The sequence below is a fragment of the Oncorhynchus mykiss genome, chromosome 1 (assembly GCF_057628025.1).
Source record: "Oncorhynchus mykiss isolate SJ-2025 chromosome 1, ASM5762802v1, whole genome shotgun sequence".
Lineage (NCBI taxonomy): Eukaryota > Metazoa > Chordata > Actinopteri > Salmoniformes > Salmonidae > Oncorhynchus > Oncorhynchus mykiss.
Window position 1 is genome coordinate 18,949,671 of NC_143022.1, and position 25,216 is coordinate 18,974,886.

The 25,216-nt window shown below is 41.7% G+C and overlaps 1 protein-coding gene across 4 annotated transcripts in view; it reads left to right on the forward strand.

Annotated features, from left to right (window-relative positions):
• The first annotated feature begins 2,906 nt into the window (after positions 1-2,906).
• The window catches only part of LOC110496031 (dipeptidyl-peptidase 9), a 36,237-nt gene continuing 13,927 nt past the window's right edge, over positions 2,907-25,216 (forward strand). Inside the window, exons 1-10 of one of the 4 annotated variants that reach the window (XM_021571701.3) lie at positions 2,907-3,135; positions 9,105-9,195; positions 9,377-9,615; positions 10,002-10,114; positions 10,575-10,748; positions 12,421-12,592; positions 19,652-19,762; positions 20,555-20,683; positions 23,742-23,803; positions 23,983-24,083. In XM_021571701.3, coding sequence (XP_021427376.3) covers positions 9,140-9,195; positions 9,377-9,615; positions 10,002-10,114; positions 10,575-10,748; positions 12,421-12,592; positions 19,652-19,762; positions 20,555-20,683; positions 23,742-23,803; positions 23,983-24,083 — 1,157 coding nt within the window. In that variant the 5' untranslated portion in view covers positions 2,907-3,135; positions 9,105-9,139. The remainder of the gene's footprint in view (positions 3,136-9,104; positions 9,196-9,376; positions 9,616-10,001; positions 10,115-10,574; positions 10,749-12,420; positions 12,593-19,651; positions 19,763-20,554; positions 20,684-23,741; positions 23,804-23,982; positions 24,084-25,216) is intronic. The other 3 variants (XM_021571787.3, XM_021571867.3, XM_090195812.1) reach the window with 3 other exon arrangements.

Below are 25,216 nucleotides of genomic sequence, written 5' to 3' on the forward strand. Positions count from 1 at the left end.
TGCGGGGGCACAGGTTAGTCGAGGGAATTGAGGTAATATGTACAGTACGTATAGGTAGGGGTAAAGTGACTAAGCATAGATAATAGATAATAAACAGTGAGTAGCAGCATCGTAAAAAAGGGGGTGGTGTCAATGCAAATAGTCTGGGTAGCCATTTGATTAGCTGTTCAGCAGTCTTATGGCTGGGGGTAGAAAGCCTTATGGACCTAGACTTGGCGCTCCGGGACCGCTTGCCGTATGGTAGCAGAGAGAACAGTCTATTACTAGGATGGCTGGAGTCTTTGGCAATTTTTAGGGCCTTCCTCTGATACCGCCTGGTAAAGAGGTCCTGGATGACAGGAAGCTTGGCCCCAGTTATGTACTGGGCCGTACAGACTACCTTCTGTAGTACCTTGCGGTCGGAGGCCAAGCAGTTTCCATACCATTCAGGATGCTCTCGATGGTGCAGCTGTATAACTTTTTGAGGATCTGAAGATCCATGTCAAACCTTTTCATTCTCCTCAGGGGGTATAGGCATTGTCGTGCCCTCTTCACAACTGTCTTGGTGTGTTTGGACCATGATAGTTTATTGGTGATGTGGACACCAAGGAATTTGAAGCTCTCAACCTGCTCCACTACAGCACTGTTGATGAGAATGGGGGTGTGCTCGGTCCTCCTTTTCCTTTTCCACAATCATCTCCTTTGTCTTGCTCACGTCGAGGGAGAGGTTGTTGTCCTGGCACCACACTTCCAGGTCTCTGACCTCATCCCTATAGGCTGTATCATCGTTGCCGGTACTTCCTGTTTTAGTTTTTGCTTGTAAGCAGGAATCAGGAGGATAGAATTATGGTCAGATTTGCCAAATGGAGGGCGAGGGAGAGCTTTGTATGCGTCTCTGTGCATCGAATAAAGGTGGTCTAGAATGTTTTTTCCCTTTTTTTGCACATGTAACATGCTGGTAGAAATGAGGTCAAACGGATTTAAGTTTCCCTGTATTAAGGTCCCCGGCCACTAGGAGTGCCGCCTGGCTTTATACAGCTTCTTGGGTGTGATCTTAGTACCAGCATTGGTTTGTGGTGGTAAATACACAGCTTCGAAATCTCTCTTGGTAAATAGTGTGGTCTACAGCTTATCAAGAGATACCCTTCCTCAGCTGAGCAAAACCTCGAGACCGCCACCCATTGTCTTACCAGAGGCAGCTGTTCTGTCTTGTCGGTGCACGGAGAAAACAGCCAAATGTATATTATCCATGTTGTCGTTCAGCCACGACTCGGTGAAACATAAGATATTTCCGTTTTTAATGTCCTGTTGGTAGGATAGTCTTGAACGGTACTCATCCAGTTTATTCTCCAATGATTGCACGTTGGCCAATAGGGCAGATGGTAGAGGCGGGTTACCCACTCGCAAACTAATTCTGGTGTCAAGAAGGGCAGCAAAGAAGCCACTTCTCTCCAGGAAAAAGGTACAGAGATTGGACTGCGGTAAAGTCATTTTCTCTGATGAATCCCCTTTCCGATTGTTTGGGGCATCCAGAAAAAAAGCTTGTATGGAGAAGACAAGGTGAGCACTACCATCAGGCCTGTGTCATGCCAACAGTAAAGCATCCTGAGACCATTCATGTGTGGGGTTGCCTCTTGGCCAAGGGAGTAGGCTCACTCACAATTTTGCCTTAAGAACACAGCCATGAATAAAGAATGGTACCAACACATCCTCCGAGAGGAACTTCTCCCAACCACCCAGGAACAGTTTGGTGACGAACAATGCCTTTTCCAGTTGATGGAGCACCTTGACATAAGGCAAAAGTGATAACTAAGTGGCTCGTGGAACAAAACATCAATATTTTGTGTCCATGGCCAGAAAACTCCCCAGACCTTAATCCCATTGAGAACGTGTGGTCAATCCTCAAGAGGTGGGTGGACAAACAAAACCCCACAAATTCTGACAAATTCCGACAAATTCCAAGCATTGATTAAGCAAGAATGGGCTGACAGCATGCCAGGGCAGATTGCAGAGGTCTTGAAAAAGAAGGGTCAACACTGCAACTATTGACTCTTTGCATCAACTTCATGTAATTGTCAATAAAAGCCTGTGACACTTTTGAAATGCTTGTAATTATACTTCAGTATTCCATAGTTACATCTGACAAAAATGTCTAAAGACACTGAAGCAGCAAACTTTGTGGAAATTAATATTTGTGTCCTTCTCAAAACTTTTGGCCACGACTGTAAAGAGTTTGGGAACCACTGCACTAGAGGAATGGCTACGTTCTGCGATTTATTTTTGGGCATATCTATCCAAGATATTTGCTCAGCAGCGAGTTGGACTTCACCTCATACATTTGCGAAGTTTTATAGGCTCGATGTCACTGCACCGACCCTGGCGCATACTGTTTTACGTGTTGGATCTTCTAGTGGCAAAGCCCATTTGTGTGATATATCGCACAGGGCAGTCGGTCGTCAAGATAAGCTTGTCTGGCAATACAGGAGTCCGTTTTCCCATAAGTGAAATACCGAAACAAATACTTGAAAAATAACTTTAGGTCACTGGACCACCCTCTTTGCATGTGCGAGGACTAGGTGTTGCTTATTTTTGAAAGACTCAGAGACGCTGACTTGGACCTTTTAGGGTAGGATAGACACTTTCCCCCCGACACACAGGTCTCGACGTCCAGCCAATCATGGCTGGCTTAAAGGCCTCTTCTTAAAGGCTTCTGAGGAATACATACCTCACTCATACTATCAGAGAACGGGGTTACGGTCGTAACCTAAAGTTTTGTTTCTAAACAACCAACCCATCAACGCAATATCAGCTGGGTCTGGCCTACTTAGTCAATTGACTTCGATTGAACCAGAAGACAAAAACGCAGCCTGTGTTAAAAATAATAATAATAAAAAAAAAACATGTTAGGGGGAAAAAAAAGCAGTCTGTGGGGTGTCTCGCTTCCTCTTCCGTCTCTGATATTAGCAATGGTTGATGCTGAAATATGTATGATTTCCGGTTGAAGGGTCGCTTTCGTTAAGGCTTCCCAAATTCGTTTCTGTGATTGTTTTGTCTGATGAGCTACAGGCCATGGACGCAGTTATAACTGGTTAACATCTAATTGCACCATTAAAGCAGAAGTTAGAAACGTGTGAGAGAAAATCTAGGGTTGAACCTGTAAGTACCAAACCTGATGTTGTTATTTCCGTAAACCGACAGTTCTAGATCCGTTTCTAACCGTTAGCTTGCTAGCCGCTGAGGCTAACTCGCTAGCCAGAACAGCCCCCTGCTGTCAACACTGCAGTGTAGCTAGTAAAACTCCGACAATTGCTTAAATTGATCCTGAAATGAATTACTGAAAACGGGTCCTTGTTAAAACATTTTTTTCCCGTTACGTTTAGAGTTTGTTGGATTGCTAATGGCGTGACATATAACAATAAAACGTACTAGTTCACGTTATCTAGCTAGCTAGCCATAGAACCAACTAACGTTACCTAACTCCAATCGTCATTGTCAGTATCCGAGGATGAATCTATTTAACTTTTACTAGCTAGTTAATAAAATCGTTTTTTATGGACCTGGACAGATTACAATCCACACTTGGGCATGTTTAATGTAAGTGAATGTATGGGCTGTGTTGACACTGCCACCAACCCCTAACATTAGGAGTTTTAAATAATTCAAATAACAATGTAGAGTTGCTAGCTATGGACCGCCGGCTTTACCGGCTTTATCAGATTTGCAGCGGACAGTATTTTTCAGTGAAAACACGTTTCTGGCGGCCTTCTTCCGTTAAACACCGGTGTACGTGTACCCTCTGTAAATAGCCTCGCTATTGTTATTTTACTGCTGCTCTTTAATTATTATTATTATAATTATATTTTCTATTTTATTTTCTTAAAACTGCATTGTTGGTTAGGGGCTTGTAAGTAAGCATTTCACTGTAAGGTCTACACTTGTTGTATTCGGCGCATGTGACAAATACATTTGTTCGGAGCATGCTAATTAGCACCTCTGTCTTCCGTAAACACGCACTGTAACATGGATATATGGCCGTGTGGGAACACTAACCCTATAAAGGTGTGTATCAATTTAACCTTTTTGTTTTTTGATAAGGTTCTTATGCTACCAAAACCGTACTGCAAGCGATGCTTGTTAATGTTCCGACCGAGCGTCGCAGCTCTTAAACAAAACTCCCCTGTACAGTAGATGCCTTCGTCCAATGACTCTTATGTGTAATGTAATGGAACTGAGTCATGATCAACGGCCAACCCAAAACTAGCCTTGTACCACGGTAGGTGCTTTTAGCAACGCAGGGGTATTTACATACACTAGCGTTGCTTTCTATTGGATTGGGTTGCATAAAAACACTCCGTGGGAAGCCAGATGTTAAATGCAATGCTATTTCAACTTTGTGTCTGTAGGCAGGAAGGTTGGTCATTATGATTGGGGGAATTTGAGACAAAATATCTAAAGGATTTTGTTATTCAACAGACTTCCAAACATGAGTCTGTTGTAGACCCGCTTCCTCTCTACTTACCTCATGTCAAAAACAAGTTATCCCTTTTTTGTCCACATATGGCAGACATGCAGGACTTTTATTTTGACATGAGGTAAGCAGAGAGGAAGTGGGTCCCACATTTGGGAAGTCTAAGGTCCCTCACCTCCTGCCTGTAGGCTGTCTCTTCGATTTTGTGTCGTCTGCCATTTTGGTGGTTGAGTTGAGACATGCTTGATCAAGTGAAAATATAGTTCAGGAGAGGGCTGAGCACGCACCCTTGTGGGGCTCATGTGTTGAGGATCAGCGGAGGTTGGCTACCTTCAAAACCTGGAGTCGGCTCGTCAGGAAGTCGAGGACCCAATTGCACAGGACGTGGTTCAGACCGGGCTTAGTGGTGAGCTTGGAGGTCACTATGGTGTTGAAAGCTGAGCTGTAGTTGAACAGCATTCTTACATAGGTATTCCTCTTGTCCAGATGGGATAGGGCAGTGTGCAGTGCAATGGCGATTGTGTCATCCATGGATTTGTTGGGGTGGTATGTATGATCCTTAACTAGCCTCTGAAAGCACTTCATGATGACAGAAGTGAGTGCTACGGGGCGATAGTCATTTAGTTCAGTTAGGCTGCCTTTGTGAAGAAGGTGTTTAGCTGGTCCTGGAGCAAGGTGTCGGTGTCCTCGACGTGGCTGGTTTTTCCTTTATAATCCGTGATTGTCGGAACTCCCTGCCAAATACATGTCGTGTCTGAGCAGTTGAATTGCGACTCGACTTTGTCTCTGTACTGACGTTTTGGCTGTTTGATTGCCTTACAGAGGGCATAGTTGGACTGTTTGTACTCGTCCATGTTCCCAGTCACCTTACTGTGGTTAAATGCGGTGGTTCCTGCTTACAGTTTTGTGCAAATGCTTCCATCTATCCATGGTGTTTGGTTTGGAGAAATTCTAATCGTCACAGTGGGTGCGGGCACAACTCAGTGAACGAGTCAGTGTATAACGTCAATGTTACTGAGGTAACCCAGAACATATTCCTGTCGTCATGATCAAAACAATCTTGAAGTATAGTAACCCACTAACCTGCGGATTGTGTAGCTCATTTGGATAAAAGCATACATATTCTTCTTTTTAGGGTTGCACATTTTGGGGAATATTCAGAGGTGGAAACTTTCCATGGGAATATAAGGGAATTAATGGAAATATATGCAAATTAATATTAATACTGTTTAAATATTTGTTTTTTGCATTGGATATATTTACCATATCATATGGAGACAGAAACATTAACATTTTACCTTATCATAAGTGGACTTAATTGCAAATGATTAAATCCTTCCAATAGAAATAAAAACAACTATTTAGTTCCGAATTTAACTTGAATTTAGTTGACTCTTCACATGAGATGATTTCACTGAACAACAAAAGGGAAAATTGAATGATCCATCACATCTCCCAAAAACGGTTTCAACATACATCTGTAAAATGATAGTCTAGAAACTAAACTTCTCACTGGACCTCCTCAATGTCCACCTCTTGAACATCAGACTCTGAGGTCTCATCTTCATTGTCACTTTCCATCCATGTTGACGATGGCTCGTTGTCAGGCTCAAAAAGCCTAAAATTTGCCAGGATGGCCATCAATTTTTCAACCCTTGTATTGGTCAGCCTGTTGCATGCTTTGGTGTGTGTGTTCCCAAACAAGGACCAGTTGCGCTCTGAGGCGGCTGATGTTGGTCGGATTTGGAGGATGATGGAGGCAACAGGGGAAAGAGCCTCAGATACACAAGTCCCTTCCAACAGTTGGCTGATGAGATATGTTGGCACGACTGCCATATTGCATCTCCATCCCAAAGCCCTTGCTTGGAAGTGTACTTCGCCAGACTGCCAAGAACCTTTCCCTCATCCAGGCCTAGGTGGCAAGACACGGTAGTGATGACACCATAGGCCTTGTTGATCTCTGCGCCAGACAGGATGCTCTTGCCAGCAAACTTGGGGTACAACATGTACGTAGTGGTGTGTATGGGCTTCAGGCAGAAGTCTTCACGCTTTTTGATGTATTTCAGAACTGCAGTTTCCTCTGCTTGGAGCAACAGTAAAGTGGGCAGGGCAGACTGTGATATGGCCATTTCTTGGAGAGACTCCTTCCCCTCCAGGAGACTGTCAAACATGATGACAACACCACCCCAACGGGTGTTGATGGGCAGCTTCAATGTGGTGCTCTTATTCAAATCAAATTTTATTAGTCACATGCGCCTTTACAGAGTCAATGCGTGGGGCCGCTGGCCAGCCGAGGTAGTATGTACATGTAGGTAGAGCCAATTAAAGTGACCATGCATAGATGACAACAGAGTGGCGGTGGGGCAGCCACCTAACTAGATGTCCTGGAGTCTTGTGGTTTGGCGGTAGAAGCTGTCCAGAATCCTCCTGGACCCAGACTGGCTTGTCGTGCAGCAGCAGAGAGAACAGTCCATGACCAGGGTGGCCGGAGTCCTCGACAACCCCCTCTTCTCACTTTTCTTGGTGAGGTAGATTGCTGCTATAACTTGATGACCCTTCACGTACCTAACCATTTTCTTGGCTCTCTTGTAGGGTGTGTCCATTGTTTTCAGTGCCATGATGTCCTTGAGGAGCAGATTCAATGCATGAGCAGCACAGCCAATGGGTGTTATGCAAGGGTAGGACTCCACTTTAGACCAAGCAGCCTTCATGTTCACAACATTGTCTGTTCTCAGTCCAATTTCCTGCTGTGGGCCAGGGTCATTGATGACTGCCTTTAGCACATCTGCAATGTAGAGACCGGTGTGTCTGTTGTCCCTTGTGTCTGTGCTCTTGTAGAATACTGGTTGAGGGGTGGAGATGGTGTAGTCAATTATTCCTTGCCCACGAACATTCGACCACCCATCAGAGATGATTGCAATACAGTCTGCTTTCTCTATGATTTGGTTGACCTTCACTTGAACTCTGTTGAACTCTGCATCCAGCAAATTAGTAGATAAAGCATGTCTGGTTGGAGGGGTGTATGCTGGGCGAAGAACATTCAGAAATCTCTTCCAATACACATTGCCTTTGAGCATCAGAGGTGAACCAGTTGCATACACAGCTTGAGCAAGACATTCATCAGCATTTCTCTGTCTACATTCCTCCATTGAGTCAAAAACACTTTTGATTCCAGGACGACCATGAGCTGTTGCTATTGATAAGGTGTCTGATTCATCATTTTCCCCTCGAATAGAAGTAGCGGGACTTTTGTCAGAGGTTGCTTCTTGTGAGCGCTGAGGGAACTTTATGCACTTGGCCAGATAATTCTGCATCTTTGTTGCATTCGTCACATATGATTTGGCACAGTATTTGCAAATGTACACAGATTTTCCTTCTACATTAGCTGCAGTGAAATGTCTCCACACATCAGATAGTGCCCGTGGCATTTTCCTGTAAAGATTGTTGTAAAAAAACCCCAAATACAATTCCATGTACAGATAAATAGTTAAGCAGTTAGATTAAACAACTCCTTTGTAACATAAATGTTTTAAAATGAATTAACACCCAGTTAGCAGGCTCAAGCAAGCTAAAACCCATATGGTAGCAAAAACTAACTAGCAGAAATGGGTAACAACTTCAAAATGATTTAAACACACTTTGCTGCAGGCTACTATTTAGTAGTTAACAAAAAAACATGTATGTCATAAAATATATTCAACCACCCAGTATTGTAATCAAAACTTACCAGAAAGCTGTCTTAGTCCTTGGCTAAGACAGTGTAGTAGTGTGGGCTCAATAGCATCTCATTAGTGTGCAAGACCTTGAGAATCAGCTGTACATGTGATGGAAGAGTGCACAACACATGTGATAGAAGAATACACTGTGCATGCAGAGGGTTGCAATTCCATTGAATTGGGGATTGTTCAACCAAAATATGCCAGAATACCTAGAATTGCCTTGTGTATCCCACAAAAAAAGGTTCACTGTTATAAGCTAACTTTTTGTTTGTTTGTTGATGAATTTAAGCAAGATTCCCAGGCTTAACTTCCCATGGAAAATTTCCGTGAACATTTCTGACCCTTTGCAGCCCTACTTCCTTTCAGTATTAATTGGATGGTTATGTTAATGTACTGTAGGCTATGTGAGTGATCTCATTTAGGCCTAAAAAATGAAGGCAGATCAACAAGCCTGACTAACCTCTGAATTGTATAGTAATAGCCAAACATTCCTCAATCTGGTGATATATTCGTGTTGAGACATTAGAGGCATGTAGCATTCTCTAGCATTGTCCTGAGTCACACATAGTTAGACCATCGCAGGAGAAAGGTTTTTCCCAAGTGAGTCGCTGAGCTGTGCCTCAATGAAGCAAGTCAAAGAACAATGGTGTGGAGATTTCTTCAACATAGCAGTTTTTAGGGAATTGTTTTGTGAAGTCTTGTTCATCCGGGATGTTTATGGCAGATTCTGTGCTGTTTCTCTGGCTTGTCCTTGTACGATAATCCTCTTTCATGCAGGGAATTTTCAGTCTGGTGTCAGTCTCCTACGTATTCTAAAAAAAAAATATTTAAAATGTCATGGTAGGGTTTTAGCTTTTGTTTCACACTGTAATGTTCCTTAAGAGAATGGGCATGTATTATAGTGACTGTATCAAATAAATCCAATGTCTCTGTTTTAGGTTTCCAAATCTGGTTCAGGCTTGTTGGCCGGTTAATGCATAGAGTTAAGAGGGTGAAACTTGAAGACGAAACAGAAGGTAGTTGGAAAAGGTGCGTAACTAATCTTGCATTCTACAGTGCTCATTTGGTCAAATGTTGGACCTTTTTAACCTATACAACTAGCTGGTCCGTCTGTTCTCATCGTTTACTTGTATTCAATACTCAGTAACATGTATGTACTTATATTCAGCTTTGTATCATGTTGTTGGTGACTTCTATTGTTATGGGTCAGTTATTCAGCTTTCAGAATGACTGCTGTAGATGAGCTCTCGGACAGCTCGGAGGTAGTGGAGATGGAGGACGTGCCCTCCCAGTTCTTTGTGGAGAAGCACTCATGGGACGGCCTGCGGAACATCATCCATAGTAGCCGCAAGTACACGGGCATGGTCATCAACAAGGCCCCGCACGACTTCCAGTTTGTCCAGAGGCAGGACGAGTCAGGCCCATACTCCCATCGACTCTACTACCTTGGTGAGGTCACACCTCCACACCCTCACTGGAAATCCCATTATGGATTTTGAGGAGTCGTCATAACTTCTGTCAACAAACAGCACCGCAATGGTGACAGTACGGTGTATCGTTATTAACTTATGTGAATAGGTGTGGGAAATGGAGGAATCTCATGTGTGTATTTGATCTCTTCACTTGTGTTTGATTCCCTCTGCACCATTAATGTTAGAAGGTAGGCTATAGGGAACATTACAATGGGAAGAAACTCTTTAGGACAACCTCAGAACAACCAATATCAGTGACAATATCCTTGAACTTTGTGGTTACACAGACAAAAGATAAACAGACTTAGCGATGCAAATATATTCTTTAACTCAACCCGTTTCTTCCACTCCATGTTCATATAGGAATGCCCTATGGAAGTAGGGAAAACTCATTACTTTACTCAGAGATTCCCAAGAAGATTCGGAAAGAGGCCCTTCTGGTGTTGTCGTGGAAACAGATGCTAGATCACTTTCAGGTAATGAACCCTCAGCCCCTTCCGCTGGGCTCCCTTTTGCCACTTGTCGGATTTCTGGGAAATCTAAACATAAATGTTGTTCACCTCAAGAAGTTCGTCACACATTCACAAGGCATTTCTGCATGCATGTCCTCATCCACAGCACTGATGTGAACTATGTAGAGGAGGACATACACGGGTCAGCTCAGTTGGCACCTAATGGAATACTACTGTACTTCCGACCTTTGGCAGTGCCTGTGTTTTGTCTATGCTCTGTTTATGACACAGCCATCAATACTATGCCCCCCAAAAAACATATTATCATTAATTTCCCCTGTAAACACGAGTGGAAAAATGAAGGTACCACTATTGTTGCCCAGAAAACCGCACTTTGGTTAAAGCCAAAACACGCTGGTGTTCATGCGAAGCTAACACTGCATTGCTGTCTCACTGTCTGCTACGTATCTTCCCTGACCATCAGGCCACCCCTCATCATGGGGTGTACTCCCGGGAGGAGGAGCTGCTGAGGGAGAGAAAACGTCTGGGGGTCTTTGGGATCACATCGTATGATTATCACGCCGAGAGCGGCCTTTTCCTGTTCCAGGCCAGCAACAGCCTGTTCTACTGTCGGGACGGAGGCCATAATGGCTTCATTGTGAGTATTATTTACACGACACAGCTCATACCTTCCTATTAAAGTTAGGATCATACTGTTGTTAACACAATACAGTTATCTTGGCATCTTGGTTATTTAGGTGGTCATGAAAGCAAAGTGTCATGAAAGCAAAGTCCTTCAAATATATGTACGGTAGTCCGAACTTGTACATTGTGAAAATGAAGAAGTGTGCAAAGTGCTCTGTGCGTTTTTAAAGGAAATAATTGTTCAAAGTACTCTGTACAGTCGTGGCCAAAAGTTTTGAGAATGACACAAATATTAATTTTCACAAAGTCTGCTGCCTCAGTTTGTATAATGGCAATTTGCATATACTCTAGAATGTTATGAAGAGTGATCAGATGAATTGCAATATCCCTCTTTGCAATGCAAATGAACTGAATCTCCCAAAAAACATTTCCACTGCATTTCAACCCTGCCACAAAAGGACCAGCTGTCATCATGTCAGTGATTCTCTCGTTAACACAGGTGTGAGTGTTGACAAGGCTGGAGATCACTCTGTCATCCTGATTGAGTTCAAATAACAGACTGGATACTTCAAAAGGAGGGTGGTGCTTGGAATCATTGTTCTTCCTCTGTCAAACATGGTTACCTGCAAAAAAACACGTGCTGTCATCATTGCTTTGCACAAAAAGGACTTCACAGGCAAGGATATTGCTACCAGTAAGATTGCACCTAAATCAACCATTTATCTGATCATCAAGAACTTCAAGGAGAGCGGTTCAATTGTTGTTCAGCTGCAGGATCGGGGCACCACCAGTACAGAGCTTGCTCAGGAATGGCAGCAGGCAGGTGTGAGTGCATCTGCATGCACAGTGAGGCGAAGTCTTTTGGAGGATGGCCTGGTGTCAAGAAGGGCAGCAAAGAAGCCACTTCTCTCCAGGACAACATCAGGGACAGACTGATATTCTGCAATCGGTACAGGGATTGGACTGCTGAGTACTGGGGTAAAGTCATTTTCTCTGATGAATCCCCTTTCTGAATGTTTGGGGCATCTGGAAAAAAGCATGTCCGGAGAAGACAAGGTGAGCTCTACAATCAGTCCTGTGTCATGCCAACAGTGAAGCATCCTGAGACAATTCATGTGTGAGGTTGCTTCCCAGCCAAGGGAGTCCATGACCAGGAAACTCCCCAGACCTTAATCCCATTGAGAACGCGTGGTCAATCCTCAAGTGGCGGGTGGACAAACAAAAACCCCACAAATTGTGACAAATTCCAAGCATTGATTATGCAAGAATGGGCTGACAGCATGCCAGGGCAGATTGCAGAGGTCTTGAAAAAGAAGGGTCAACACTGCAACTATTGACTCTTTGCATCAACTTCATGTAATTGTCAATACAAGCATTTCATAAGTACCAAAGGCTTTTAATTATACCTCAGTATTCCATAGTAACATCTGACAAAAATATCTAAAGACACTGAAGCAACTAACTTTGGAAATTAATATTTGTCATTCTCAAAACTTTTGGCCATGACTGTACATTGCTAAAGTGAAGTATACAAAGTGCCTTATACACTTCTAAAATAAAGAAGTATACCAAGTGGTCACCTACAAGTGTTTGTGATAGAAAAGACTTTGACATGTAGGCACTCTGGTAACCAACCTGTCTGTTGCATGGTAACTTCTATACCTGAAAGTCTGTGTGATGTTTAGCAGGCGTCCCCCATGAAGCCTGTAGAGATTAAGACCCAATGCTCAGGCACTCGAATGGACCCCAAGATCTCCCCAGGCGACCCCACCTTCATGGCCTTCATCAATAGCAACGACCTGTGGGTGGCCAGCATCGAGACTGGGGAGGAGAGGAGACTCACCTACTGCCATAAAGGTTGGCACAAATGATGTATAGCAGTGGTCACCAAACTTTACTGAATCAAGATCACTTTCTGAGTCAAAATTCAAGCCGAGATCTACCTCTCAGATAAAAAAACAACTTAAGTTTTTGCAACATTAACCATATAAAAACAGTTATATAGCAATGAGGTTTGTGCTATAGGCCCAATACAATATTATTCAACATTTTAGATATATGATCACACGTAATGGATCATTTGTTGTATTACTTGTGAGGCACAGCTGAGTGAGCATAATTTTTTTTTTTTACTGGACTGAAGGCCTGCATCTGATGGTCAGTGTGAGGGGAGAGAGGGTAGTGATGGGCGTTCTGAGTCTTTTCGGTGAGCTGGCTCATTTGGCTCCATTCACGTAAAAGAGACTGCTTATTTGGCTCCCAAACTGCTCTTTGTTCAAAATGCTTAAAAAAACGACCTAGAACCATGAACAAATGTACTATCTGCAATGTAAAGCCCAAAAGGTAGGAGACCATTATGTCAGATTGTGAAATGCGTGTTCAAGTACATTTTTACCTGGACAAATCGTTAGATGGCCTGCCAAAAAAATAGGTTTTTTTTACGATAAAGAAAAGGCTAATAATCACTGTTTGGAAAAAAGACCGTTCAATGCATGGCTGAGCACGTATAGCTTAGAGTAGGCCTAGGCTATATCAGATAGCCTACCTACCTTTCTTTGGACAGAATTTATTTTTTGGCTTTTTATAAACACATTTCCTGTAATTCTACTAGACTTTACATGACTAGAGGCATTGGCAGAATCTTTTTTATTACAACAAATTACCAATAGCCTACTTTACTGACAAACATATCAATAAAAATGATGTCCATATAAATAGGCCTACAAGAAGGGGAGACACAAACAGAATATAACATCCATCTAAACTGGAGGAGGAAATTGTCCAAAAACAAACTTTGCACTGACCCAACAATGATAAAGAGTGAATATGCGTAGTGCACCCTCACCAATTAATTTGAGAATTTGGATAACTCAGACAGATTTAGTATTTTCATTGCTTTCTCATTACATCAATAACCATTTGCTTTCCAAACTATGTTTTCCCGTGATTGTATTTTTAAATATTCCGATATGCCTGGCTGGGCCTCTACTTTTCACTGACAGTCGCTACACAACAATCATCTGCCCATATTGTGCATGCTGCCTGTAGGCAATGCGATGTAAGAGTCTAATGATCCTCTGTGGCCAAATCATGCTTTAGTAGCCTATTTTGAATTATTTTATTTCTGTATAATAGACAGGAGTAGGCTAATCATGAGCTATATAATTTGGGCAAATTTAATTCAATTTATTTAGAGAGCTTAGCTTCCCCTAGCTTGATGAATGAGCCCCTTATGCATGGGATTATATATGTGTGTGTCTTCTCGAAATAGACTAAATAAATTGAGCCTAGGCTACAATACAACACAGTAAGCTTAACATTTTATGTTTGTTTCATAATTATCACAGTTAAAATCGGAGAGCAACATTAAAGTCCACAAAGCATATTATTACAGTTGCATAACCTAGGCTACACAGCATGGTCACAATATTGATTCAGGAGGACCATGGACAGATACCATCCAGACAGCCTACGCAAAGAAAACAAGAGCGCGGCCTCCGCCATTTCAGCACTACCAGCTGCCTGGACAGCCTCTCCAGCGGACGAGCGTTAGGCCTTATGCTGTTGCAAAAAGTGTCATCATGGCTTATCTTAATGGTTTTGTTCCTAATTTTCCAAGCAGTGAAATCTGCAGCTATGTCCTTGAAATCAAGTGCTCTGAGTAGATCATTCCCTAGAGCCATAAGATTAAAATGTTTGTCTTTTCCTGTCCCATTGTTGATTTGTCTGTTTTTGACGAGCAAGCTTTGAAAAGCACCACTGGCCTGATGCATAGGTAACGGGTAAAGTCAAGAATATTCGCAAGGCAATGTCAACATTGTGAAAGAATGCTTGTAGATTGCTCTGTTAGAACATGTGAAGCAATTTTCCCCCCTACTTTTAATACATTCTTTAAACTGGACAATTTCATCTGGAAAATCATGTTGCAAGTCAGATTGATATTTATTTATTTATATATATTTACTTTGAAGGTTGAGTGCAGATCCATGTAGGTCTTATGTGGAAAGTGAAGGTATATTGTTAAATCCAAAGCAGTTGTTTAGCTCTTTGTATGACTCATACCTCCTATCCAACTCATCAATAAGTGTGTCAATCACAACGGTGAACACAAACAGCAAATTTCTGCTAAACTGTCATTGATTAACGACAGTCAGGCTCTGCCTCTTTTGACTCATCAGCGTGTTTTTGTCATCTTCTCAGTTGTTAGGTCTGTAAAGCGTTGGAACGCTTGGCGACGTCCTTTCCTTTTGCCTCAAAGCTATCAAACTGATCCTGGGGCATAGCCACAATCTCTAAAGGAGGCCACCAAACGAACACCCTTAGACAGGTCCAGTTGGACTACCTTAAGTGCAGTGCTTTCTGAAAACGTTGGAGTATTGTGTTTCACAAGTTAAAGAGAAAGCTATTTCAAGTTTATCCATTTGGGTGTAGAGTGGTAGAGCCATGTTAGATTTTCATCCTCAGATACTTCTAGAAGAGACTGACTAACATTGGCATAATTGAGGCATAATGCTTTTGTTGATTGTGCATGGGCAGGCCACCTCATACTGGAAAAGGATTTGAGGGTTTCAATTAGACTGTTTTCATTTGGTTCTAAACCTGATATCGCAGTCTGCCACGCCAGGTAGATTTGGAGCAAAAGTTAAATATTGACTGCACAGGGCCTCCCAAGTGGTGCAGCGGTCTAGGCTTGAGCCAGGGGTTCGATCCCAGGCTGTGTCATAGCCGGCCGTGACTGGAAGACCCATGAGGCGGTGCACAATTGGCCCAGCCATCGTCTGGCTTAGGAGAGGGTTTGTCCGGCTGGGATTTCCTTGTCCCATCGCGCTGTAGCGACTCCTTGTGGCGTGCTGACTTCGGTCACCAGCAAGACAGTGTTTCCTCCGACACATTGGTGCGGCTGGTTTCCGGGTTAAGCGAGCAGTGTTTCAAGAAGCAGTTCGGCTTGGCAGCGTCGTGTTTCAGAGGACGCATGGCTCTCGACCTTCGCCTCACCCGAGTTTGTAGGGTAGTTGCAGCGATGGGACAAGACTGTAACTACCAATTTGAATATCACAAAAAAGGGGTAAAAGTAATAAAATAAAAAAATATATTGACTGCACAAACGTTAAACACGAATCTGTCTCAAGGCAGCAGTTTACAGTATTTACCCCAACCAAATGCAGAGTACAGTTGAAGTCGAAAGTTTACATACACTTAGGTTGGAGTCATTAAAACTCGTTAACAAACAATAGTTTTTGCAAGTCGGTTAGGACATCTACTTTGTGCATGACAAGTCATTTTTGCAACAATTGTTTAGAGATGATTTATTTTATAAATCACTGTATCACAATTCCAGTGGGTCAGAAGTTTAAATACACTGAGTTGACTGTGCCTTTAAACAGCTTAGAAATTTCCAGAAAATGTCATGGCTTTAGAATCTTTAAGATAGGCTAATTTACATCATTTGAGTCAATTGGAGGTGTACCTGTGGATGTATTTCAAGGCCTACCTTCAAACTCAGTGCCTCTTTTCTTGACATCATGGGAAATCAGCCAAGACCTCAGGAAAAAAAATTGTAGACCTGCACAAGTCTGGTTCATCCTTGGGAGCAATTTCCAAACGCCTGAAGGTACCACGTTCATCTGTACAAACAATAGTACGCAGGTATAAACACCATGGGACCACGCAGCCGTCGTACCACTCAGGAAGGAGACGTATTCTGTCTCCAGGAGATTTAATGTACTTTGGTGCAAAAATCGCAAATCAATCCTAGAACAACAGCAAAGGACCTTGTGAAGATGCTGGAGGAAACAGGTGCAAAAGTATCAATATCCACAGAAAAACGAGTCCTATACCAACATAACCTGAAAGGCGGCTCAGCAAGGAAGAAGCCACAGCTCCAAAACCGCCATGAAAAAGCCAGACTACTGTTTGCAACTGCACATGGGGACAAAGATTGTACTTTTTTGAGAAATGTTCTTTGGTCTGATGAAACAGAAATATAACTGTTTGGCCATAATGACCATCGTTATGTTTGGAGGAAAAGGGGGAGGCTTGCAAGCCGAAGAACACCATTCCAACCGTGAAGCACGGGGTGGCAGCATCATGTTGTGGGAGTGCTTTGCTGCAGGAGGGACTGGTGCACTTCACAAAATAGATGGCATCGTGAGGGAGAAATTATGTGCATATATATTGAAGCAAAATCTCAAGACATCAGTCAGGAAGTTAAAGCTTGGTCGCAAATGGGTTTTCCAAATGGACAATGACCCCAAGCATACTTCCAAAGTTGTGGCAAAATGGCTTTAAGGACAACAAAGTTGAGATATTGGAGTGGCCATCACCAGGCCCTGACCTCAAGCCTATAGAACATTTGTGGGCAGAACTGAAAAAGCATGTGTGAGAAAGGAGGCCTACAAACCTGACTGTTACACCAGCTCTGTCAGGAGGAGTGGGACAGAATTCGCCCAATTTATTGTGGGAAGCTTGTGGAAGGCTACCCAAAACATTTGACCCAAGTTAAACAATTTGAAGGCAATGCTACCAAATATTAATTGAGTGTATGTTAACTTCTGACCCACTGGGAATGTGATTGAAAGAAATAAAAGCTGAAATAAATCATTCTCTCTACTATTATTCTCACATTTCACATTCTTAAAATAAAGTGGTGATCCTAACTGACCTAAGACAGGAAATTTTTACTAGCATTAAAACATTTCAGGAATTGTAAAAAAAAAAAACTGAGTTTGGTTGCCCTTTGTGTTGTGCAGAAAAAAAAAGTTTGGGTATTTTTTGGGGGTAAATCAGTTTGGGTATTTTTCTGGTTTAAGTTCTTGGGCCTGCTGCGTTTTTATCTGTATTTTATATTCTGGGCCCCACACAGGCCATCATTTCAGTAGGCAGGCTAGCTAGCAAGATCTTTGTAACCGAGTACATGTCATGCCATATTTGGGAACAGCTTTCTGATTGGAATATGAAAGACACATGACTCACACAATTGACCAGTTGCATTTATTTATTTTGCAGTAGATGTTTTTTTTAATGATTCAGTTACCCATTCAAGGCAGAGCCTCCCAGTTACCCACGTGGGCCCACTACCTCCTCTCCTCTCCCATGGTGGTTGCAGTAAAAAATATATATATATATATACGCTATATTACATGTTTTACTTATTTTGTTTTGCTGCCTCTTGGGCCCAGCGGCTTCAGCCCCGGTAAGCCACTACGTTAATTCGGCCCTGCTCACAGTATCAACTTTGCTTTTACTTTGACTTTTTTTTTGTTTGTCTTTGGCTCGAGGAAACTGTGATCGGTGATCCGAGCTATCTGATTGGCCAACAGTAGGCATATATACTATCAACAGCACGAAACGAATAAATAAAACAAATAGGAACGCAAGGCTTCATCGCTGTTTTCTTTACAGAAATGTTTGGTGATTGACTAGGGGCGCGTTCGTAAATTCACTCTGGCTATCTACTCCGATTTCAGAGCACTCTCGTCTGAGTGCACCAGAGTGCAGAATAACGGATTAATTTACGAACGCTCAGCACCCGTTGAAAATGACTGGTGTCGGTAAACGTTGGCAAAAAACATATTTAAATTGTTGCCAGCAGCACAGTTAGTCACCAACGCTCTGGATAACATGATAACAGCCTAACCAGCTCTGCTAGGGTGTGAAAAATGGTCAGAGTGCGGTGTTATCTCATTTGTGTCTGGAAGTAGCTAGCCAACGTTAGCCCGTTAGCTTGGGTGCTTGACTGCCATTGTGTGGTCAGAACGCTTGGATCAACTCTACTCCTCGGCCAGAGCCTCCAAGTGTGCGCTCTGAACACTCCCAGAGCGGAGCACTCTGAATTTACGGACGCACACTCTGGCACTCCAGAGTGAATTTACGAGGAATGCCTTGGAGATCGACTGGTTGGTGACCACAGTATACCGGTCCACCGTATTGGCACTCCCCAGAAGAAGCAGTACTCCTTAGGAATGAATGGGATTCTACAGTATTTCAATTAGCTGTTTCAAGAACAAAATTACATGTTTTTTTTGTTGTAGTGGGGCCAGTAACATTAGAACTTTCAAAAATTAGGAGGATAGACTTTCCTACAGCCATGAAGGTTGGCATGCTACTAAACAAGCAAACTATTTTGAGACTGATGTTTGTCAGCTTTCAGAGTTGTGGTATTTCTCAATTGAATAGATTTCTGTTGAATGCACGCTCTTCAATGTATCAGAAAGGGTGCTCTCTTGGGGTAATACCAAAGATGCATAAAGGCCTGGATTTCATTTGCATGACATTTTCATCACTAGGCAGGTAGCCTAGTGGTTAGAGCGTTGGACTAGTAACTGAAAAGTTGCAAGGTCAAATCCCCGAGCTGACAAGGTAAAAATCTGTAATTACAATAATTACAATATAGCAATTAAACACTGGAATGGTAGATTGGCAGAAGATGAATGTGCAGGTGGAGATACTGGGGTGCAAAGGAGCAAAATAAATAAATACCAGTATGGGGATGAGGTAGGTAGATAGATGGGCTGTTTACAGATGGGCTATGTACAGGTGCAGTGATCTGTAAGCTGCTCTGACAGCTGGTGCTTAAAGCTAGTGAGGGAGATGTAAGTCTCCAGCTTCAGAGATTTTAGCAATTCGTTCCAGTCATGGGCAGCAGAGAACTGGAAGGAAAGAAGACCAAAGGAGGAATTGGCTTTGGGGGTGACCAGTGAGATATATCTGCTGGAGCGCGTGCTACGATATATATGATGTGCAAATATACTAGCAAGAGTTTTCTTTAAAATAGTATCATGTAGTGTTGATGACCAATTTTGTTATTATTTTAATCTTTTAAATTAAGGTTGTTAATGAAAGGGCATCATCTTTTAACGTAAAATGGAAAGCATAGAGCATTCTCCTGACAGTGCATCCTTCTCTACCTTTTCTTAGGGATGAATAATGTGAAGGAGGACCCCAAGTCTGCAGGCATTGCCACCTTTGTCATCCAGGAGGAGTTTGACCGCTTCACGGGCTACTGGTGGTCGCCAGCTGCTCCTGAAGGTTAGTCTTTTCTGGATGGTTTTTGTGATGCTTGTCCTTATGTTTCCTTTCCCTCTACCAGAGATGTAGCTTTTGACTGAACAGGGACTCCTGATTTCTCTTTATCTTATCAATAAAATGCACTTTGTTTTTCATTACTACTGTAAGTTTAATAATTTAAAAAAGGTTAGTTAAATCTTACTGGATTGTTGAAGACAAATTAAGCCAGGTTAGGCTACTCAAACACAAAGCACATAGTGGTGGAAAAAGTACCCAGTTGTCATACTTGGGTAGAAGTAAAGATGCCTTAATGGAAAATTACTCAAGTAAAAGTTAGTCACACAGTAAAAGTCTAAAAGTATTTGGTATTAAATATAGTTAAGTATCAAAAGTAAATGGAATTGGTAAAACGTACTTAAGTATCAAAAGTACAACACATTTCAAATGTCTTGTATTAAACAAATAGCTAGGGGCACATTAGCTAGGGGCACATTCCAAAACTCAGACATAATTTACAAATGAAGCAGGTGTTTAGTGAGTCCGCCAGATCAAAAGCAGTAGTGATGACCAGGGATGTTCTCTTTTTAAGTGTCTGAATTAGACCATTTTCCTGTTTTGCTAAGCATTCAAAATGTTACGATTACTTTTGGGTGTCAGGGAATATGTAAGGTGTAAAAAGTACATTATTTTCTCTAGGAATGTAGTGAAGTAAAAGTTGCAAAAATATAAATAGTAAAATACAGATACCCCAAAAAACTTTAGCACATACTTGCTTTTGAATAAAATGGTCAACTCAATAAGTTTCTCTTTCAGACCCAGATGGGGGGAAGACCCTCCAGTTACTGTATGAGGAGGTGGATGAGTCAGAGGTGGAGTTAATTCACGTTCCCTCCCCAGCCCTGGAGGAGCGCAAGGCTGATGTTTACAGATACCCCCGCACAGGTCCGCTCTCACCCTCATCCCCACCCCAAATCGCCTTTTTTTAAGTATTAGTAGTACTGATTCATAACTTTTTATTGAACTGTATTGGCTATTATCTACATTTTCATGTGACTATTGTGGCAAGGCAGAGTTGGATTTTATGCTTCAATATACAGTACCAGTCAAAAGTTTGCAAACACCTACTCTTTCAATGGTTTTTCTTGATTTGTATTATTTCCTACATTGTTCAATAATAGCAAAGACATTAACTATGAAATAACATATGGAATCATGTAGTAAGCTAAAAAGTGTTAAACAAATCTAAATGTATTTTAGATTCTTCAAAGTAGCCACCCTTTGCCTTGATGACAGCCTTGCACACTGGTATTCTCTTAACCAGCTTCACATGGAAGGCTTTTCCAACAGTCTTGAAGGAGTTCCCATATATGCTAAGCTAGGGCTGGGCGATATGGCCAAAATATTATATCATGGTATTTTTTTTTGTTTTTGAAAAGTAGAAGTTCTACATGATCCTAGGGTGGCAGCACATACATTCTAAGTGAATCTTTCTCCATTCTGATTGTTTTATACTGTTCAATTCAATTTCAACCAAAACAAATTTCAGCACTTTTATCATTTCTGCATTTCCTGCACTCAATTGCAGTGGTGGAAAAAGTACCCAATTGTCATACTTGAGTAAAAGTAAAGGTACCTTAATAGAAAATGACACAAGTAAAAGTGAGTCACCCAGTAAAATACTACTTGAGTAAAAGTATTTGGTTTGAAATATACTTAAGTATCAAAAGTACATGTAATTGATAAAATGTACTTAAGTAAAAGTAAAAATCATTTAAAATTCCTTATATTAAGCAAACCAGATGGCACCATTTTCTTGTTTTTTTTATATTTACAGATAGCCAGGGGTATACCAACACTCAGACATAATTTACAAACAAAGCATTTGTGTTTAGTGAGTCCTCCAGAACAGAGGCAGTGGATGACCAGAGATGTTCTCTTGACAAGTGCGTGAATTGGACCATTTTCCTGTCCTGCTAAGCATTCAAAATGTAACGAGTACTTTTAGATGTCAGGGAAAATGTATGGAGTAAAAAGTACAGTATATTCTTTAGGAATGTAGTGAAGTACAAGTTGTCAAACATAGTAAAGTACAGTTACCAAAACATTTTTATTTAAGTAGTACTTGAAAGTATTTTTACTTTACACCACTGCTCAATTGACAATTTCACACTGCCACATAGGGCTGCACGATATGGGCAAATAATCTAGGACTTATATTTTACCAATTGCGATTTGACTTGAGAAGTAGAGCAAAACTGTTGGAATCATGGAAATAGAATGTCTATTCTAATTCTATAGTTAGACTATAATAGTGTGCACTTTGAATAGTGTTTGAGATTACGGCAAATTAAAATGCCAGGGCGGTGTTATTGGGACAGGGTAAGAACCAAAGTGTTTATAAGTGTTTCCTAGGGGATCCTACAAGCTTTAAATACATTGCATGTTTTCTCTTAGCTACTTCATGTAGCTAACATATTCCTGCTTTGCATATTCCTCTTTGATTTGGAAGATACTGTTGCACAAACAACATGCTGATTTAGGTCTACACTGTCACTGGTATTATCAGGCCGTATTAGCTAGCTACATTTGCTCTTACTCAGTACATCTCACTAGCTAGCTATTAGTATTAGCGGCTAACATTTAATATCTCACAAGATTCAGGGCAACTTGCTAAGTGAAGACAAACTAGCTGTTTATTGATGTAAGAAACAAACTAATAGTGTCATTATAGAATGCTAGTGGATTTATATTAAGCTGCAAAGTGAAAACGACATTCTTGTCATCATCAGCATTGTTGTATGTGCTGCATTGACCATGCAGACTGAGCGCAAGTGTGTTGTGGTCGAGGAACATCAAATGCTCTCCTTGAGTGAAAGGGGGCATGGCCTTGTGTGCCTTGAATTCTAAATGAATCATGACCTGTCACCTGCAAAGTACCATCACACCACCACCGCTTCACGGTGGGAACCACACATGCAGAGATCATCCGTTCACCTACTCTGCGTCTCGCAAAGACAAGGCGGTTGGACCTAAATTCTCCAATTGGGACTCATCAGAGCAAAGGACAGATTTCCACCGGTCTAATGTCCATTACTTGTGTTTCTTGGCCCAAGAAAGTCTCTTATTTTTGGTGTCCTTTAGTAGTTGTTTCTTTGCAGCAATTCATGAAAGCCTGATTCACGCAGTCTCCTCTGAACAGTTGATGTTGAGATGGGTCTGTTACTTGAACTCTGTGAAGCATTTATTTGGGCTGCAATTTCTGTGGCTGGTAACTCTAATGAACTTATCCTCTGCAGCAGTGGTAACTCTGGGGTCTTCCATTCCTGTGTCGGTCCTCATGAGAGCCAGTTTAATCATAGCGCTTGATGGTTTTTGCGACTGCACTTGAAGACACTTTCAAAGTTATTGAAATGTTATGTATTGTGTATTGACTGACCTTCATGTCTTAAAGTAATGATGGACTGTCGCTTCTCTTTGCTTATTTGAGCTGTTCTTGATGTAACATGAACTTGGTCTTTTACCAAATAGGGATATCTTCTGTATACCACCCCTACCTTGTCACAACACAACTGATTGGCTCAAACGCATTAAGAAGGAAATAAAATTCCACAAATTAACTTTTAACTAAGCACACCTGTTAATTGAAATGCATTCCAGGTGACTACCTCATGAAGCTGGTTGAGAGAATGCCTTGACAGCTTTGCACACACTTGGCAAAGGGTGGCTACTTTGATCCATCTCAAATATAAAATATATTTGTATTTGTTTTTAATAGTTTTTTGGTTACTACATGATTCCATATGTGTTATTTCATAGTGTTGATGTCTTCACTATTATTCTAGAATGTAGAAAAGAGTAAAAATAAATCAAAACCCTTGAATGAGTAGGTGTTTCTGGTACTGTACATTTGAGTAACTTGAGCTATTAGACAGGAGTGCCAGACAATACGTGATATCTAAGACGGGTAACTTGTATTGCCCTCCTCCATTTTTCTTTTCAGGGAGTAAGAATCCTCAAATTACTTTCAAACTGGTAGAAATCAGAACCGACCACCTTGGCAGAGTAAGAACAGCATAAAAAGTTCTCATGGTTTTGAACTGTATTGGTCTGTCTTCGTATTCTGCATGTCATCTTGTATGTTGCCTTCTGTTCCCTTTTTGTGGTCTTTTATGTGTTCCATATGTTTCTGTATGTCATTCAATGCCTTTCTGCCTATTCTTATGAGTCCTTGTTATCATTAGATTGTAAGCACCCAGGACAAGGAGTTGGTCCTGCCTTTTACCACCCTGTTCCCTGGGGTTGAGTACATCGCTCGCGCCGGCTGGACAAAAGACGGCAAATAGTGAGTTCAAAAGATTGGAATAAACACAACTAAGCAAAGCTATCTGTGCGGATTATATCTGTGATGTAAAGGTGTAATTGTTCCTGTCATTGAGTAAAGTCCTTGTAAATATGAAAACCTCACCAAGCCTTGTGGTTTCATCTCAGATATTTTTTTTATTTAGCCTTTATTTAACCAGGCGAGTCAGTTAAGAGCAAATGTATATTTACAATGACAGCCCGATCGTGTTACGTAGGTCAACACCACCTAAAGTTCTATTCCATCCCACACTCACCAGCAATCTGGACTAGTTCTCACACCATTGTGCTACCGGCTGGGCTGAAATGGCAAGTTAACCACTCCTGGTGGGTGACAGTTGTCTTGAGGTCTCCGCTAAGGCAAACGTCACCGCATCAAGAAACCAATCTCAATCTTAATGCGGGCTGGTTATCTTTTGAACAGCACTTATCTCTTCTCTCCAGAGGGGCATATCACAGAGCATGACCAAAAAGTTAGCCAGCTACAGTAACTATGATTTGATATTCATATACAGTGGGGCCCACTTAAAAAGATGAGACCTGTAATTTTCATCATAGGTATACTTCAACTATGACAGACAAAATGAGGAAAAAAAATCCAGAAAATCACATTTGTAGGATTTTTAATGAATTTATTTGCAAATTATGGTGGAAAATAAGTATTTGGTCAATAACAAAAGTTTCTCAATACTTTGCTAAATACCCTTTGTTGGCAATGACAGAGGTCAAACGTTTTCTGTAAGTCTTCATAAGGTTTTCACAAACTGTTGCTGGTATTTTGGCCCATTCCTCTAGAGCAGTGAGGTTTTGTGGCTGTTGCTGGTCAACACGGACTTTCAACTCCCTCCAAAGATTTTCTATGGGGTTGAGATTTGGAGACTGGCTAGGCCACTCCAGGTCCTTGAAATGCTTCTTACGAAGCCACTCCTTCGTTGCCCGGGCAGTGTGTTTGGGATCATTGTCATGTTGAAAGACCCAGCCACGTTTCATCTTCAATGCCCTTGCTGATGGAAGGAGGTTTTCACTCAATCTCCCGATACATGGCCCCATTCATTCTTTCCGTTACATGGATCAGTCGTCCTGGTCCCTTGGGAGAAAAACAGCCCAAAGAATGAT